At 48.5% G+C, this 18,371-nt stretch overlaps 1 protein-coding gene across 1 annotated transcript in view; it reads right to left on the bottom strand.

Moving 5' to 3' along the window:
• Positions 1-3,847: 3,847 nt before the first annotated feature.
• Ranbp10 (RAN binding protein 10) overlaps positions 3,848-18,371 on the bottom strand; it is a 58,039-nt gene continuing 43,515 nt past the window's right edge. Inside the window, exons 5-14 of the mRNA XM_040736578.1 lie at positions 14,527-14,549; positions 12,439-12,623; positions 8,496-8,608; positions 6,975-7,083; positions 6,705-6,853; positions 6,323-6,527; positions 5,486-5,607; positions 4,911-5,056; positions 4,501-4,612; positions 3,848-4,139 (exon numbers count right to left, since the gene is read on the bottom strand). Coding sequence (XP_040592512.1) covers positions 4,009-4,139; positions 4,501-4,612; positions 4,911-5,056; positions 5,486-5,607; positions 6,323-6,527; positions 6,705-6,853; positions 6,975-7,083; positions 8,496-8,608; positions 12,439-12,623; positions 14,527-14,549 — 1,295 coding nt within the window. The 3' untranslated portion in view covers positions 3,848-4,008. The remainder of the gene's footprint in view (positions 4,140-4,500; positions 4,613-4,910; positions 5,057-5,485; positions 5,608-6,322; positions 6,528-6,704; positions 6,854-6,974; positions 7,084-8,495; positions 8,609-12,438; positions 12,624-14,526; positions 14,550-18,371) is intronic.

The following is an 18,371-nucleotide window of genomic DNA, read 5'->3' as shown; positions in this document are numbered from 1 at the left end:
GATCTGAGTTCAAGGCTAGCCTTAAAGGTATATACTGTCACACCCAGCTTTAATTATTTAATTACACAATTGTTCCTTTTGCTTCCATGCACCCATCTTGCTCTCTCAATTTCGTGACCTTTATTCATTGTTACATATATGTGTGGTGTGTGTGTATAAATACAATCTGTATGTTACTTTAGTGTATGATTTCAGGGTTGACCATTTGGTATTGGATAACCAATGTGGGGGCTCTTCCCTGAAGACGATTTCTCCTGTTCTCACATTCCTTAGTTGCCTGCAGTAGTCAAAGGTTGAGGCCCTGTGAGAGCTCCCCTTCTATTGGTGCTACACACATTCAGGCCATGTTGAGGCAGCCATGTTGATGAGACTTCATAGCTTCTCTGACATTTCTAGACGAAATCTCACAGCAAACCGGTTCCTTTGGCTCTTACAGTCTTTCTGTCCCTCTTCCATTATGATCCTTGAGCCTGGGGTACAGGATTTGTGTTGTAGATGTACTTTTGTGGAGGAAAAGGGCACTGTAGCCCATCCTTCTGAAGTTAATTTTGTTTTCCTTGTCTAAGATGAAAGCTGTTTTAAGAGGGAACTAGCTACAGTCCCTGTCCTTTTTGGAGTCTTGCAAAGATGAAGTTCTAAGTCCTTGAGGAGATACTAAGAGGTAGGGGGCCACCAACCCCAGTAAGACCAAACAAATGAGACACAATTGCCATGGATGTGTATTTTAATAAAAATAATTTTGTCAAAATACAACAGGAATTTTCATCTCAAGTACAATTTAATAGGATGTTTGTGTTAGAATTCTGTCAACCCTCTCACACCACAAGTTTCATGCTAATGCTGAGTATCAATTTGCAAGGACAAAGGCAGAGCCAGTGTGCACACCATGGAGGATTTCTGTTTCAGCTGTAGTTGATGAACCTATGCAAAGAGGTGGGCGCCGGGGACAGCCAGAAGCCACCACGTGGCCACAGGTCCAAATGCCTGCGATGATGGTGAAGCGGGGCTCTGCTGTCCAGCTGCCAAATGACATGCATACCTGAGTTGTGAGCAACCAAAGGAACGTTCAGCCCCGACAGTCCTCTGCCTCTGTCTTTTTTGTGCTTAAGGGCTGGGAAGGTGCTGGGTAGCCAAGCACTCCTTACTTCCCTAGCTTGAGATATCCTTGTTCTGCCAGCCTACTCCCAGTCAGACCCTCATAGGAAGGGGTGGCGATGTGGGTTTTTGACTCTGAGCGGTCTGCCAACTTGGTCCTTGCTCTGCAAGGAGCTACCATCTGGTGCCACGAAGGGAAGTGAGTAGGGAATGCTGCTCCCCAAGGGCTGGACAGCTCAGTACAGCCAGATCCTCCTCCTATCCAAAAGGGCGAGGTCCAGCCCTTGACTGCGTCCACTCCAGGCTCCTGGAAACAGGCTAGTAGGATTGGGGTTACATATGGGCTTCCTCTGGCAGCAGGGCTGGACTAACCACTGGCTCCAGCAGCTTGATTTTGGCCCTCCCCACAGCTTGTGGAGCAAAGGCTTGTGTCCCCAAAGTGAGCTGTCCAACTGGGACAGAGAACACCTCTGGAGAGGAACAGAGTAAACAACTTGGACTCAGCTGAAACAGTGAGATAAGGCACAGAAAATGGGGAGGTGGCCATGGGTACTGAGTGCGAGCCAGGTAGACACACAACCCCACGCAGCACACAGCAGTCCCGAGCCCTCCAAGGCCCTCTCAGCCGCTCCACAACCCAAGTCTAAGCACCCATCCCCACCCGTGTCACACTCCTAAAGGTACCTACTGCTCAGGCACTGCTAAAGTCATGCCAACCTAACCCTCACAAAGCTCATTTGCCATTTTGCTGTAAGTCTAAGCAGGACTGGCTAACCCACAGGAGTAGTTAGTCCTGGCTCTGACACTATTTGCTGTGTGGCTTTGGCCAAGTCACTTAATCTCCTGGGCCTATTTCTTTAACTGGCAAAGGAGAGGGCTGGTGATGATGTTTTTCTAAATTCCACTGCTCTGCAAATGCCACTGGATTTCATTTCCAAATGTGAGGCGACCATTGTAACAGCTTGATATTTCCAACCTGAGTTCGGAGCTCGGTGATCCAGTCTTGAATAGGATAAAATGTTCTTTACACAGGACAAGACCTTCTTCTGACAAGCTGCTAAGGCCCTGCTAGGAACCAAGAAAATGTAGTCGCCTACAGGATTAGCCCCCAAAGCAAAATTTTGGAAGATTTCAGCCAAGGTCCTGGCCTCTCACTGACAGCTGTGAGGCCTTGTGGGCACAGAACATCTCCAGCTCTACCACTGATTTCTGTGTCCACTAACAGAACATGAGCTCCCCCAGCCCTGACTCAGATGAGGACTGGAAGCCCATTTGTGGCCTTGCCACAGCTGGACCTACTCTTTGCAGAGGCTGTCTGGGCTTTTCACTCACCCTGTAAAGCAGGTAAGGAGATCCTGGTCCCTCCAGGTCTCCTCTATATAGACCCTCCTCTTCCCTGGCAGACAGTCCCCTCAACAGATGGCCCACCCACATCCTGGCAGCATCTCAGCCCTGTGGTGGTAGGGTTTCTTGTTGTTGCTCCACCAGCTGTGAGGATCCATGTGAAACAGCTGGTGGGACACTTGTGAGGCCCATGGAGTCTCCTCTTCCTAAGAGTCACTGGGGCCAAGCTGTAGGGAGCAGTCTCCCACAGCTGTAAGGAAATCTGGACCAGGAAGCCAAGGGTTCCACCCACTCTGGAACAGTGGTCCAAGAATCAGCCATGAGGTGCCAACTTATCCACAGGAAACATCAATCCATCAGAGTTGGGCAGTGATGGTGAAGACCCAGGCAGGAAGAAAGCAGCCAGCCTGTACTTAAGGGCCTCTGTCCTGGGAATGGAGTCTTCCTCTCGGCAGCCTGGTATACAGCAGCTCTTGGGTTGAAGGCAGGTAGTTTCCAGGCATTCAACTGAGTAATGAATTATTTGGCCATCTTAACAACAAGGGAAGGCAGGACATTGAGATGGGGGAGAGGGGCAAGGCAGGCAGTGAGAGGCAGGGTAGAGTGGTAGACAGCGTGCTGGCTACGGACCCTGTGTTCCCTTGCTTTGCTGTGTGCCCCGGGCCACCTCACTTCCCGGAATCCCTGAACCTGCGGCTCTGTGTCTGTCTACCTACAAGGGGCCTAGAGACCCACACCTCTTGGGATGCTGCAAAGCTGCTTAACCTGGCCTTGCCCACCAAGCAGCCTCCCCCAAACCCATTTTGATTTTCTGGGCAGCAGCTGGACCTGTGGCTCAACAAATGGGAAGCCTAAAATAAACAAATCACTTGATTGAAGTGACAAGAGATGATTCTTTTTTAATGAGTTGGACTCAAAAACACATGGTGTCTGGACAGCCTCACCCAAGAGGTGCTGGACCACTAGTGCTACGATAAATACTGTGTCTTTTTTTAATATATATATATTTATATATATATATATATAATCTCATTTGTTTGTTTGTTTTACTTATGAAAATAATAAGCTATCATCAACCTGGATAGGCTTCATTACTAAATTAGCAGAAACCAGCTCAGCACAAACTCTCCCGAGATAAACACTGGTGGCTCAGTCAGGAGGGAAAGAAAAAGATTAAAAAACAAAAACAAAAACAAAACAAAAAAACCCCAACCTCTCCTCAAAACAAAATCTCCTTTAAAGGAGAAGCCGCTACATGAGTAAACAGCCAATACTGTGTCACAGGCCGCTGCACGTGGAAGGGAGGAGAAGGAAGAGAGGACGAGGGAGGGAGGGAGGGAGGGAGGGAGGGAGGGAGGGAGGGAGGGAGGGAGGGAGGAAGGGAGGGAGGGAGGGAGGGGGGGGGGGAGGGAGGGAGGAGGGGGAGGGAGGGAGGGAGGACCGGCCAGGTAGGAGGAGTGGGACTCTGCCCATGGCTTCCAGGTCTCTGTACCAGATGCCTATGGCGGGCAGGGTTGCTCCAGCCCTAGGGCTGAAGGACGGCTGGACAGAGCCAGCCAAGAAGGTCAGCTAGTGCAAGTAGTCATCGACTCTGGCAAAAGAGCAAGATCCCAGGCCTGCTCGGGCCATGAGCCGTAGACATTCAGATGCCTGGCCCAGGGCGAGCATCAGAGGAGGCTGCTTTGGCAGGTTCTGAGACTCTGTGGAGGAGATTACAAGGTATGGTCAATGCCTAGGCAAGGACTTGGGCACAGGTCAAAGTTCCCTAGAGGTCAGAGGTATGGACAGAACTCTTAGAACAGTATTATTGTCTGAGTGTCCTAGCCACCAGGTCATGGCCCTTCATTCATGACAGGAATCGGAGGACCTTGGTCTTCTCTAGAGCAAGCTTGGTCTGGCCCATGGCCATGAACTAGCAGCCAACTCAGGTAGGCAGAGGGAGTTAGGGTCAGGTTCCCTGTGAAGGCCTATGCCAACCTTGATGCTCTTTCTAGGAAGAGGGAAGGTGGCCACCCACACACTCATGGGTTAACTACTTTTGCTTTCATTAGACGCACTCACCTAAAATGGCGCTGTTGAGAGCAGCACACACAGGCTCCCTCTGGATGGGATCAAGCTGATGGCCAACGGGGCAGCTCCAGGGGTCTGAGTATGCTAGTAGGCTAAAGGCATCCTAAGGGACGGAGCACTCGTGAGAGGAAGGTAACATACTATACATACTCCCATAGCTCCAGACAAGGACAGAATACTGCATGGGGACCAGGGAAAGCTCAATATACCTAGACTATAGTCAGGCAAAGTTATACCCTCTTTAGATCTTAGAATGGGTGGGGAACACCCTAAACACCCCACATCCTACTACAGACATGACTAGAGCCCACTCCAGCCTTTTACTACAGCCCCTAGGTGTTCCCAGAGTCCCAGCATCAAATGGGGAACTGTTCTATGTGAGGACCTGGCTTATCCTATACCTGCAGCATCTCTGTGTGGGCCGAATTCTTGCCATACTCTCGGCCCAGCTGCTCACTCAATGCCTGCAACTCTCGGCCAAACAGGATGATCCTTTCTGTGGCAGCCTGGTTGCCCCCACAGAGCTGCCGCCGTGGATGCCCATCATCTGCACACAAGGCCAGCAGAAAACACATTAGAGGGAAGAGAGAAGAACAGGAAGCTACAGCTTCTGCCAAAGGCAGGCAAGAGCTGGGAGACCAAGCAGGTGAAGCAGCTAAGTCCAGCTGGCATACAGACTACAGCTGAGGCAAGACTTGGCAACGTCCCTCTCCCCACGCTGCACAAACGCATGATGCTAATGAGGTCCACATTCTTAAACTTGCTTTAGCCCTGAAGGGGTCTTCTTACATGCTGCAAGTCACCTCAAGGATGCATCCAGGAATGACTAAGAAAGTGGTGACTCAGTCCAGCTGCAGTTTCTCAAGCTGCCAGAGCCTGCCATCTTAGCCCCTCTTAGGAGGAAATGGGCATTAGGACGGTAAGTTGCCCTCTCAAGGAACACAGGGGCTGGGTCACCCTAAGGAACAATACTTACCCATGCTGGACTCATCTGTATGCAGGTCTTCATGCTTGTAGGCACCGTTGACGATGCGTGTGGACATGCTTTCCAGCACACCGTTAGGGTAATGCTCTGCCTCCATCTCCATCTCACTGTCACTGGAGAGAGAGAAGAGTTAAGAGTCAGGCCTCTGTCCGGGTTTGTTTACCATCACTTCATGTAAGCTGAAGGACTGTCAGGAACATGAAAGGATAGACCAAGCTCCCTAGGCTCCAAAACTTAGCCCCTACTAGCTATCTCCAGGTGCCTGTTACATGATTCCTATTCTTGGCCCAAAGCTGTCCCTGTGACTCTTCTCAGTAGCACTCTGAGTTGACACACCTCTTCAATACATCCCTCTCATCTCTACCAACTGAACTGATTGGGTATCTCTGTGGCCTTGGCAGGACCCGAACCAAGGCCAGCTTTTAGGCATGCCTAGAACCTGCTGAAAGCCATTTGGAGCTTCAGCCTACAGCCCAGATCACCTTCTTGTCCACGAGCCTGATTTCATAAAAACCCCTTAACTGCAGACCCTTGAGGTTCTATTAGGCCCAGCCTCCTTAGAGAAGGATTCCCTGTGTTCTCAAGTCTGGCAGGGTCAGCATCTCCAGACAAAACCAGAGCCAAGGAAATGGACAGCTATATCTTGAATGGGGACAAAAGCCAGAACCAGGGTTTGGCTTGACCTTTCAATAGGATGGAATCCAGGTAAGACCTACAACAGAGGTGGGGGAAAGGGCAGAGGGCAGTGTTTAAAAGGAGAAACTACCCAGTGTGGGTCCTGCGGGAAGAGAACAGAGCAGATCGGAGAGAGAGGAACAAGACAGGCACCTGGTCTCCTGGTTACTGGTACTGCTGTGGGGCTGGGACTTGGTGGAGTCTGTTGAGTTGGACTCGGAGTAATTGATGGAGGACGGGGAAGAGGAGGACGAGGAGGACGAGGACGAGGAGGAGGAGCTGGGTGCGGGGTATTTACTGTGGTTCTGTTTGTTCTTGGTAGATGCAACGCCATTGCTGCAGCTGGGACTGTCTGCTCCTAGAAGCCAGGTGGGTCAGAGAAGGGGGGGCAGAAGTGAGGCCCCAAGAACTGCCACAGTAGCCTTTCCCTTCCACCCAATCCAGTAGCCAGTCCTAAGACGACAAGGAAAGGTAGGTGGGGCGGCCATTCTTCTCAACACCAGCTCTTCCCAGAGAACTCTGGAGAATCGCTAACCTGTGTTGTGCATGTGGGAACTACTAGGGCCATGTCGGGGACTGAGGCTGGGGGAGCCAGGGTAGCTGTCCTGGGACTTGGGGCTTCGGGAGCTCAAGCTGCGGACCTCACTGTCGGTGCCATTCACCATTTCCACAAATTGTCGACACCTGTGAAGTGATCAGAGCATTGGTGTGAAGGGATCAGAGCATTGGTGCTCTGGGCTTGGCCCAGGCTGCAGGCTCCTGTTGCAAGCTGAGGGCCAGGCTCTGGAATCATAAACCAACTTACTTGAGCATGAAGAGCAGGTTGGGGTTGTGCTCCAGCAGCCCAGGGTAGAAGCGCTGGGTTGTTTCAATGGCTTCACCCACCCGGCCTTCCAGCACCAGCTTCTGGATTTCTGTAGAGAAGAGCATGGCTGTGAGTAAGGGCTGAGATCCCTTCCATATCCCTCGCCAGAAGTCAGGTGGGCTGGCTCTTGGCATACTGCTAACTGGAGAAGCTCACAGAAAAGGCTGAGGGCACCCGGTTGCCCAGGACCACAGCAGAGGCTAGTTTTGGTCAGCTGTCATGGAGTCATCAAGAATATGAGGGAGAACAAAAGAGCTCACAGCCCAGAGGTAGGGGGTGGAATCTGGAAGTCCACTCCTGCAGGGCACAGGAAGCCAGGGAGCTAGGCAGTGAGGGGAGCCCTGGGTGAGACCTTGATCTTTGGATGGCCTGAGCATGCCTCTTTAGACTGCTCTCTCCTCAGGCCTCACAGAGGTGTGCATTGGTTTGAACTACAGCATGCTCTGTGCTGGGAAAGAGGTAGTCTACCTCGCACTGGCATCTCCTAGGATGGCACTTCTCTGGCCATCAGCATCTTGCTACTCCCTTCTTACTCTTGTCCTATGAATTTGTTTGATGCATCTTGCTGTGAATGACTTCTGGATCTGAAGCTCTCTCATTTGTATACTCCAAGTCTAGGACAGGGTACCTTTCCATCTATCTGGTTGAACACAGCTTCTCTAGGAAACCCAGATACATGCACATGCACATGCACATGCACAGACACAGGCACAGGCATAGACATAGGCACAGGCACAGGCATAGACAGACACAGACACAGAGGTGACAGGCTGAAAGAGACAAAGGTGGGCACTCACCGATACATTCATACACATATATCCACTCACCCACAGTCTCCTCTCCTATCCTATACTGTGTGGGTTCTGTTCTCTATCCCATCCCTCCTTCCATGAAAGGGTTCCAAACACACAGAACACCAGAACAGCCACCTTTGGCCAAGAAAAAATAGGGTGTCTGCAGGGTAGGACTAGAGGTAGGAGGCAGGAGAGCATGGCAACAGTCACACAGCATCAGCCTCACCCTGTCTGAGCAGAGTCCTCTCTGCTTAAGAACAAGTAGAGCTATTAAACTTAAGTAAGTGATGGGAGAGCAGGGTGGTGGTATAGTAAAATGCAAATATTCCTTTTGGAATGAATAGGCGACCAAGTAGAACCCAGGATTCAGGGGATAGGGAGAGGAAACAAACGTGGAAGAACGGGGTTCTGCCATGTCATAAACAAGCCTACACCTGACTGTCAGAGTGTGTTATGTTAGGGAGGCTGCTCTGAGTCCTTCTGAGGCCACTGGTTACCCACGTGGCAGGTTAATCTTGAATGAAGGATGGGAGCAGGGACTGGAGTCAGCAAGCTGGTTACCAGGATGGAAAAGACAAGGTTAGACTGGACTCTTGACAGGCTCAGTAGGAATGAGCTACAGATTCAGAGCAAGTAAGGAGGCATGGGGAGAGGAGCATTAACTTACTTTGTCTATTCTTTATGGATGCCTGTTCTTCCTGAATCGTGGTTTCAGTCATTCGGGCAAAAGCTGTGGCTGTGGCACAATACCCATGATGCACCAGGTAAGATGAGACCATGCTAGAAAAAAAAAAAGAGCTTAAGATAACCCTCAAGAACCCCATTTCTTTTTTTTTTACAATTTTTTTATTTTAATTTTAAATAGCTTGTTTTACATGTCAATCCCAGTTCCCTCTCCCTCCCCTCCTCCCGCACCCCCCCATCCCCCCCCATCCTCCCACCCTATTGCCAATTCCTTCCACATAGGGGATATCTAAGAACCCCATTTCTCACAGAGCATTGAAAGGGGACCGACTGCATACATCCCCATGAGGTCTCCCCTAAATATACTGTGGAGATGTGACCTAGAAGTAGGTGAAGACAATGAAAACCCCTCAAGTGCTCATACTGTCTGTAGGAGAGGGACGGGTCATATCTGTGCTCACAGGTCAGGAGTAGCTACAGTTCTCTGAGACATGCTGCCTCCGATCTCACAGAAATGGCTGCCTTCTGGTAGACTGCAGCAAGTCCAGGTCTGGTCAATGAGCCTACCCCAGGGCTGCCTAATCAACAACTAGCCAGGCATGTGGCAGCTGCCTGGATACAGAGAATGCCTGGCATACATACCCACACTTGACAGAACTACTAAACTTAAGCAAACGGTGAGCAAGGTAGGGTGGTGCTCTGGGGCTGCCTGTACTAGACAGAAGTGTCTTTGTCCCCAGTGAGCCTGCCATGTGGGGACGCTGGCTCGAGAGCAGCAGTTCTCAACCTCTGGGCCATGACTCCTTGTGGGGGAGGGGTCACATATCAGATATCCTGCATATCAGATATTTAAATTACTGTTCATAACAACAACAAAATTACTGTTCTGAAGTAGCAATGAAAATAATTTTATGGGCCGGGTCATGGTGGCGCACACCTTTAATCCCAGCACTGGGGAGGCAGAGGCAGGCGGATCTCTGTGAGTTCAGGGACAGAGCAAGTTCCAGGAAGGGCTCCAAAGCAACACAGAGTAATGCTGTCTTGAAAAAAACCAAAAGAGAAAAAAGAAAAAGAAAATAAATTTTATGGTTGGAGGTAACTACAACATGAGGAACCATATTTAAGTGTTAGGAAGGTTGAGAGACACTGATCTAGAGTAATAGAGTTTAATCTATGGCCAAATTAATTCTATGATATACCATGCATGTATCAGGAGCCTGGAAAGAGACAGGCACAGCACAGCCAATAGGAGCACAGTCTTTGTGGGGTATAATGTACCACAAAAATTTAAACCCATCTAAAGCTGGCTGAGCAGTGCCATATGTATGCACATGTGCACCTGTACATGCATGTGTACAAAGATGAGCTCTCATGACCCATGTGGACAGGAGATGTATGGGAAATGTTCTAAGGCTGTGCAACGTTGGATGTTTGTCTTCTTATGTTTTAAGGAGTAAATGAGATAATACAAACAAAATCCTTGGCATTTTATAGACAGAAGAGTAATGTATCTTGAAAAAAACAACATGGTTCAGATGAGCCTGTTTATGAACAACAGGTACCTCTAAAATGTACTTTCTTGGGGCTGGAGAGATGGTTCAGTGGTTTAAGAGCACCTGCTACCCTTGCAGAGGACCTGGATTTGGTTCCTAGCACTCATATAGTGGCTTATAACCATGTGTAACTCCAGTTCCAGGGGATCTGATGCCCTCTTCTGGTCTCCACAAGTACCAGGTACACACAGTGCACATAACATACACCTGGAGGTAAAGCACTAATTCATAGAAAATAAATCTCTAAAAAAATTAAATATAGTTTCTTTGACTTAAGAATACTGCTTAGCCAGTCAGTGGTGGTATACACCTTTAATCCCAGCACTCAGTAGGCAGAGGCAGGAGGATCTCTGAGTTTGAGGCCAGACTGGTCTACAGAGTGAGTTCCACGACAGCTAGACCTACACAGAGAAACCTCGTGTGAAAAAGCAAAATACTGCTTTAGGGGACACTAAGGAAGTAATTTTAAGCATTTACTTATTATTTGTTTGCTGTTTTATGTGTTTGAGTGTTTGCCTTCATGTATACACATGTACTTCCGTGTATGCCTGATGCCTGCAAATACAGAAGAGTCTCAAATCTTGTGGAACTGGAGTTACAAATGGTTGTGAGCTGCCATGTGGGTTCTGACACCCAAACATGGTCCTGTACAACAGCAGCAAGTGCTCTTAACCTCTGAGCCATACCTCTAGTCCCATAAAGTAGCTTTATTTCTTTATTATAAAAGGATTACCTATATCAGCAAAAGAAACAGGGGCAGGAGAAATCAGGTCAGCAGTACTGTGGCTGCCTAGCATGTAGAGGACCCAGGTTCTACTGCTGTCGCAGAGAGAGGAAGGGGCCAAAGGGAGGGAGGATGATAATACTTGAGTCTCATCAGGGAAAGCCAGTCAGACTTGAAGCTTGTGACAAATCTATCTCCAAGATACCTATCCCTATCCATTTCCAGTATTTATAAAATAATGCTATGCGAATAACAGAACATGAATTACATGCAGGTCTTGGCAAATGCTGCATAGAACACATACGGGTACCATAGATACATGCACATAAACAAAAACATCCATGTGCTAAGTCCAGACCCTGAAAATAACTCCATCACTTCCCCTGCTCAATCAACAAGTATATTGTGGGGAACAGCATTGCTTTGGCCTTTAAGGAAGCACTTCTCACCTGCTGGGTTGGGAACCAAAAGGTGGTTATGTTGTTCTTCCCAGGTCTGGCTACCTGTACTGCAGCCCTTCCTTAAAGCTGCCTTAGTACCAACTCCTCGAGAAAAGGCTGAATACTGGGGATGTGGCTCAGTGATAGTGCTTTCTTAGCATACACAAAGCTCTGAGTTCAATTTCCAGTACCACAAAGAGAAAGTGATCCAAGGAGAAAGGGCGGGGCTGAGGGTGGGGTGGGGAGGTGGAGCCTGATTGAGACTGGGTGAGAATCCAATGTATCTTGCACTCCTATCCCTCACCCCTGGTGCCTCTGCAGAACAATGATCAGGGTTAGCAGAAGCCAAGCCAAGTTCACATCCACCTCCTAGCAGGTGAATGAGTAATGGGCATTGCTTCACCAGGTATTCAGCTGGCTAGTAAAATGAAGACCCAACCTTGGCCCCCTTTGGATCTCAGCAACACTGGCTTCCAAGACAATTTAGACATTAATCAGCCAAGGAGCCTGCTAGGCTGATCCTAAACCAGACTTCCTGATACCACTCTGCCATAGACACAGGGATACTTAGCTGGACACTGACCCTGTGAAGTGATCTCAAACTAAAGTATGGCAACATGATTTTTTTTTTAATGGTTTTTAGAGACAGGGTTTCTCTATGTAACCCTGGCTATCCTGAAACTTGCTCTGTAGACCAGGCTGTCCTCAAACTCTGTCTGCCTCTGCCTCCTGAGTGCTGGGACTAAAGGTGTGCACCACCATACCTGTCCTGTGCTGGTGATCTTACATACAGGAGCCTTGTGAGCTGCCTGAAGGGAAGTTTTGCTTTTTTTTAATTGTATGTATGCATGCAGTTCTGTGTGGGTATATGCAACTGGGAGAGGCTGGAGATGCCAGATGCCCCTGGAGCTGGAGTTACAAGTGGCTGTGAGCCACCTGACATGGGTGTTGGGTATTGAATTCAGATCTCAAGAGTATTCTTCACCTCTGAGTCACTTCTCCAGCGCCAGGCAAGGTTTAACTAGGAGCAGCTCCAAAGCACAAAGGAATCGAGCGAGTGGGCAAGGGAAGCAGCGGCAGCTGCACCTTCTGCCAGTGTTTCTCAGAAGCACCCGCCGCTGGAACTGCTGGTGGTGTTCACAGCACTGCTATGTGTATAATATCATGAGATCTGGGGGTAGGAGGAGGCGGAGGGGGGATGACACTCACTTCTGCAGCACTGCCTGCCATTCACCAAGCCGGGCACTGATGGGAAAGCCATGGACAGTGCCCTGGACTTTGGCACGCCACTCTCGCATATAGTCCTCGATGTCGAACAAGAAGGGCTGCTGCCCAAAGTTGGCATCCACAATCTCCCCAGGTGTCTGCAGGCCTACGGTAGGGTAGAGGTTGGCCTGAGGAGGAGAATGAATGTCAGTCAGGCCCCTGAGGCTTTTCTTCACGTCCATGACTCCTGCCAGCCAATACCAGGGCTGGAAGACAGTTAGTTGCATTGCAGAGGCAGCAGGGATCAATCACATTCTGTCCACCTCCCTAGCAGAAAAACTATACCCAAAGCTTGAAGGGAGAAGAAAAAGAAAAGCAAGCAAGGCTCAATATGTAAAGTCTCCTGCTCTGCAAAGACCGCTGTGTCCCCAAAGCCTGTGGCCAGGGTAGACAGTAGCAGACAGGCTGCACACCACTACATACATACTAATAAAAATGTGCTATCGGGTGGCTTATGGCTTCTCCTGGAAAGAGAAGCAGGGCCAAGGATGTCCTTGGCCACAAAGAAGAGGTACATGAGGGGATGGGATGACAGAGGAAGTGAAGGACATGGAGAGAACAGGCAAAGGTTTGGTGAATTGCTTCTGGAACTGGTACCTGAGAGGGGGCTGCTCCTCTTCCTGTCAGAGCTTACTCAGCACAGGCCTTCTAGTGAGTGACAGTGATGTATGGAGCTCTCTCCCTTTACCACCACCTCCCATTACCAGCTTCAGTCAGGTCACATCCTCACTCAGTGTCTCCTGTGGTCCTACTGCCAACACCCAAAGCTTCACTCACCTTCTCCCCATGCCTCTAGACACCATTTTCCCAGGAACCCCTGGATAGGGTCTCATGTGGTCCATGTGGCCTCAAACTCTCTATGTAGTTGATGACCTTGAACTGGCCCTGCTGCCTTCACCTCCTAAATGCTAGGATTATAGGTGTGCAGCACCACCTCACTTCCTTGAGCCCTCTTCATCTTCTACTCTCAGATGATGGGTCATTCATGTGTACCTCATGTTTCTAAGCCTACAGACTCTCTGCTTCCTTTCTTTTCCTCCCATCTTGCACACCACAGGCAACGCCCATCGGGATATTTCCCAGTCTTTCCAGCACGTGACAGCACACTGCCCACACTCACGTCTGCTCATGTCATGTCATGTCTCCATACCTAGATGTTTCCCCAGCCAGAGTCAGAATTCTTCTGAGTCTGCTCCCTGTGCCTAGGACAACAGCCCCTTTCTGGGGCCTCCAGGTATGAAGGAAGGATTCTGATACACAGACAGAAGTTCAAACATGACTGTGGGTACTGCGTTAAGATTCAGAGACCCCTCAGATCAGAAACACACATCCTGGGGCACAGTGGTATACCCAGGATCCTAAAGCAGTCGCCAAAGTCAAGAAACAACTCCTTTTTAGAACCATCCAGGGCACACAGACCCATGCAGGCTCCCAACACTTTGGGTAAAGGCTCTGTGCATGACACGCCCATACAGCTCAGTAAAGTAATGGGACAGAAAGGTGAGAAAGAGTCCCAAACTAAGGTGCAGGAAACCCCATCCCTTTCTAAAAAGAGAAAAGCCTACACAACTCATCTCCCAGGCTTAGGGGAGGCCTGAATAGCAGCATTCTAGGTTTCCTCAGGGATCTCTGAGGGGCCTGGATAAGGACCGATTCCTAGAAGTTCAGGAGCAATCCCTATATGCCACACCCTGGCCCACTGGCTGGAAGTCACAGGCATCTGCTTTAGATCTGTCTGTGCCATGGAGTCACCCTCATCCCACCACCATTCCCTTACCCCCACCCGCCACAACTGCCTTAGAAATGCCACAAATTTCTGTCACCTGCTAAGAGACGTGGAGGAACACCAGGCCTTGCTGAAGAGAGAGGACGACCAGCAGGCAACCCCTACTGGCACCCTCAAGCTGGCCGCACATCACACACCCTGCTTGGGAAAAGGGCCGGACTCCACACCCTGCTCTTGCAGGCTCCATCACCCATCCCAGGCAGCCCTCACCAGCCCAGAAGGAGGAAGCCATCAGCAGTACTTACCGGGAGATCTGTGAAGGCCACACCTGTGGGGAGGAAAGGACAGTGATCAGGCCTTTCGATAGGGATGGCCCCTTAGTCTCCAGGCCTCTGTGAACTCAGGGGCAAATGGTGACCAAGCATGTACTAGAGCCTGGTAGTTTTAGGTCTGAGCCTTCCTCTTGCTGGGTAATCTAATCAGAAGGGAAACCAGAACCTTAGGTAATTAATTACCTATAGTTTTCCACGTTTGCAAGAACATCTGCTAGAAAGAACTAAATCCAAGTGATCCATCACCTAAAGCTGTTCAAGCCTCTTGGTCTGACATGTCCTTACAGAAGCCGGTGTGCTCTCACCCTTTTCTACTATGTGGTCCACTCCTCAGGTCAAGTCCTCAGGACAGGCATTCTGCTCATTCTCCCACTTACAAACAGGAAAAAGAGCATGGGGCTAAAGGCATTGCCTTTGGTCACTTGATGCTGTAGTGGTGTGGTGGATGTGCACACATTCCAAGTCTGAGTCTGACGAAAAAGCTGACAGAGAAGTGCAGGCAGGGAGGGTGGCAGCCCCTTGTCTTTAGACTGCACTAGTTCCAGGTCTTCAGAAGTTCCTTATTGCCCTTTATTGTCCTAGCACTGCTGACAATGGCCTGTGCATCTCCAACCCCTCCTTTAGAACTGGACAATGCATCTCTAGAGACTTCAGAGTTGAGCTGCAGTAAGGGTGGAGGTCATGCAACCCCAAACATGAGGAGACCTGAGCAATATCCTTAAGAGTGGTGCATCAGAATGTGAAGAGCCAAGGAAGGCTCTTGCAAGGCCTCACAGACCTCTTTTTTAGAGAGGGAACTCCTCCGATTTTGGCATTAGGGGTATTCAAACCACTGACTCCTTGAAGGTCCCAAAGGACTTTCTGAACCCTCATCCAGCAGAAAACAGAAACTCAGCAAACAGCACAGTGAAGTCTGACAAAAGCCTTGGGAAGTGTGCAATATTTCTCACACTAGTGTACAGACTAAAACCCTAGGTAAACAGAGAGACACATTCTTTGCACAGCTACTTTGCTCTCCAATGAGTAAAAGTAAAAAACCTTATTATGCTCTACTGGCCACTTGTGAGACTCACATATAGGGCCAGAAGCCCCTCATTAAGCTGCTCTTGTAGAACTTGGAGTATCCAAGATGCTAGGCACTACCAGCTTGAGAAGATGCTCACAGGGCTTTAAAAGATAGGGAGGGCTGGAGAGATGGCTCAGGGGTTAAGAGCACTGACTACTCTTCCAGGGGTCCTGAGTTCAATTCCCAGCAACCACATGGTAGCTCACAACCATCTGCAATTCAATCTGGTGCCCTCTTCTGGCCTGTAGGCAAAACACTGTATATGTGATAAATAAATAAATCTTAAAAAAAAAAAAAAAGGAAAGGGACTCCAGCTCCATCAGGGATTGCCATGTGACCTTTGGAAAGTTACCCAAAAGCTCTATCTAGCCCATCTGAAGAAAGAGTAATACTAACCTTTTACCTCAAGGGGGGGAAAAAAAAGAAACAAACAAACAAAAATGAGCCAGTCTATGAAAGTTGCTTCATACACCATCAGGTCTAGGTACAAGTTGGCTGTAGTTGGGTCACACTCTAGGACAGAGGCTGACCCAGTTAGACTTGACCAATTCTGCCTCAAATGGCTCCAGGAAAGACAAGTCCTTGAAGGGCTTTCAGGACAATGAGGAAAAGAACATCACTCGCTGCCCAGGCCCTATGAGTCTTACCACCTGCAGACCCACAAGAAGAGAGGCCAGGCAAACAAGACTGCCAGACTTGCTGATAAGAAGAGCCCTGGATCAAAAAGGTCTGGAGTCTCAGAAGCTGAGATAGTACAGAAGAATCCACAAGCACACAGACCACTTGTGGACCAGGTATCACTCCTCTATCTCCACTTATAAATACCTGTTGAGGAGCCAGGTCCAGTAAGTAATAGGACCAGGGAAATAGCTATAAGTCAGCTGACCCTCAAAATGTCCCTGAATTCAGTAAGAAAGATGGTATATGAAGAATAATTACAGAGATAATTAATGATGGCACATAAGACTTGAGTGCTATGACAAAGTAAAGGATCAGGGAGGTCAGAGGTAGGATACGTAGTAATTCTAATTCCCTAAAATGGATAGGATTAGAATCTAAAGCATATTAGTAATAATAAGATGGTACATGACATGGGAAGATTCACCAAGCATCTATCAGTCAAACTTCATGAAATTTCATGATCCAGAAAATGCAAAAGACAGAACTTGCTAATTTTCAGTTAGGTCTCAACAATACACTTGTGGAAATACATGTCCAGACCATACAACTGGTTTTTAATGGTAACTGTCTACCTGGGCAAGTTTAACTACATGTAGGACTCAAATCTTGGCCTTTTTCTCTTCTAAAATGTTAATGAGTATTTTCATTAAATGATGCTTGTTTATTATACTCTGGGTTGACAGAAGTTTGAAATTAACATAAAAATATTTAAAAAATAAACAAGACCACAGAAAACTTTTTTAAAACACAGAAAAAATAGGCAATGTACTACCACATCAAGTTTAAACAAACGTGTGATAAGTCTTTGCACAGGATCCATAAAAAGCATTCACTAGGTAGATAAATAGCAAATATTGCCTGCGGGGACCTGATTAGTAAAGTGTTCCAGGCCCTTTGGTGGTCCTAGCACACATCTACAGGGCCCAAAGGAGGCATTAAGTATACAGGTACTATAGATATAGCACAGTATCCTCCAAGTCTTATATTCCACAACAGACACCATGCTGTAAGCAAGAAGTGGACAAGGGGGCTGGAGAGATGGCTCAGAGGTTAAGAGCACTGGCTGCTTTTCCTGAGGTCCTGAGTTCAATTCCCAGCAACCACATGGTGACTCACAACCATCTACAATGAGACCTGGTACCCTCTTCTGGTCTGCAGGGATACATGCAGGCAGAACACTATACTTAATTTTAAAAAAATCTTTAAAAAAAAAAAAAGATGTAGGGCTGGAGAGGTGGCTCAGAGGTTAAGAGCACTGACTGTTCTTCCAGAGGACCTGAGTTCAATTCCCAGCAACCATCTGAAACGAGATCTGGTGCCCTCTTCTGGCTTGCAGGCAGAACACTGTATACTTAATAATAAATAAAAAAAAAAAAAAAAAAAGAGGAAACCTTAAAAAAAAAAAAAAAGATGTGACAAGTTAGAGGGATGTGAAAGCAGGTACATGAAGAGGTAGGACTGAGCCTGGCTGCAGACAGCAGGTAAAAGGATGGTCAATGACAGCATACAAGAGCCCTTTAGATTCTGGTAGCAGATAAACCCAAAGTGAGGAAACAGCTAGAGTCAGAAAGCAGAGGCGTAAAGAACCTGCCTGAGACCTCGCTAGTGGGACACCAGCGACTATAGCTAGGTGATGATCAGTCTCAGACTTTCTCCAGATGTACACTGGGGGAAGCTCTATTGCTGTGACATATTCCCAGCCACCCATCTTTCTGTCCTTTCCTGCTTTCTCTAGGTCATTGTATACAAAGAATGTGGGCTCTTAGTTGCTTATTCCCAGTCAGTAGCAAACCTAATCCCCTTAGGGCTCTTGATTCTGGCTGGCCCATCTCCTAGAAAAACCACACAGATTGTAGAGACCGCAGCCAGGTATTTAACTGCCCCAAAAGTCAGCAGAAGCAGGGCACCCAGTTTCCATTTCTGCAAAGCTTGGTGGCCTGGGTAGTAAGGTGCTACTGGTCTTCTTGGGAGAAGCAGGGTATGGATAGAGCAAACACCCTTGCAAGGCAGGCAAACCTAACAGTTAGGGACCAAGTTGGGACACTGGGGTCATTTACTGGTCAGTGCCTGG

This window comes from Mesocricetus auratus, unplaced genomic scaffold, assembly GCF_017639785.1.
Source record: "Mesocricetus auratus isolate SY011 unplaced genomic scaffold, BCM_Maur_2.0 Super-Scaffold_100062, whole genome shotgun sequence".
Lineage (NCBI taxonomy): Eukaryota > Metazoa > Chordata > Mammalia > Rodentia > Cricetidae > Mesocricetus > Mesocricetus auratus.
The sequence above is the reverse complement of the archived record's forward strand: the minus strand, read 5'-3'. Positions and strand labels throughout refer to the sequence as shown.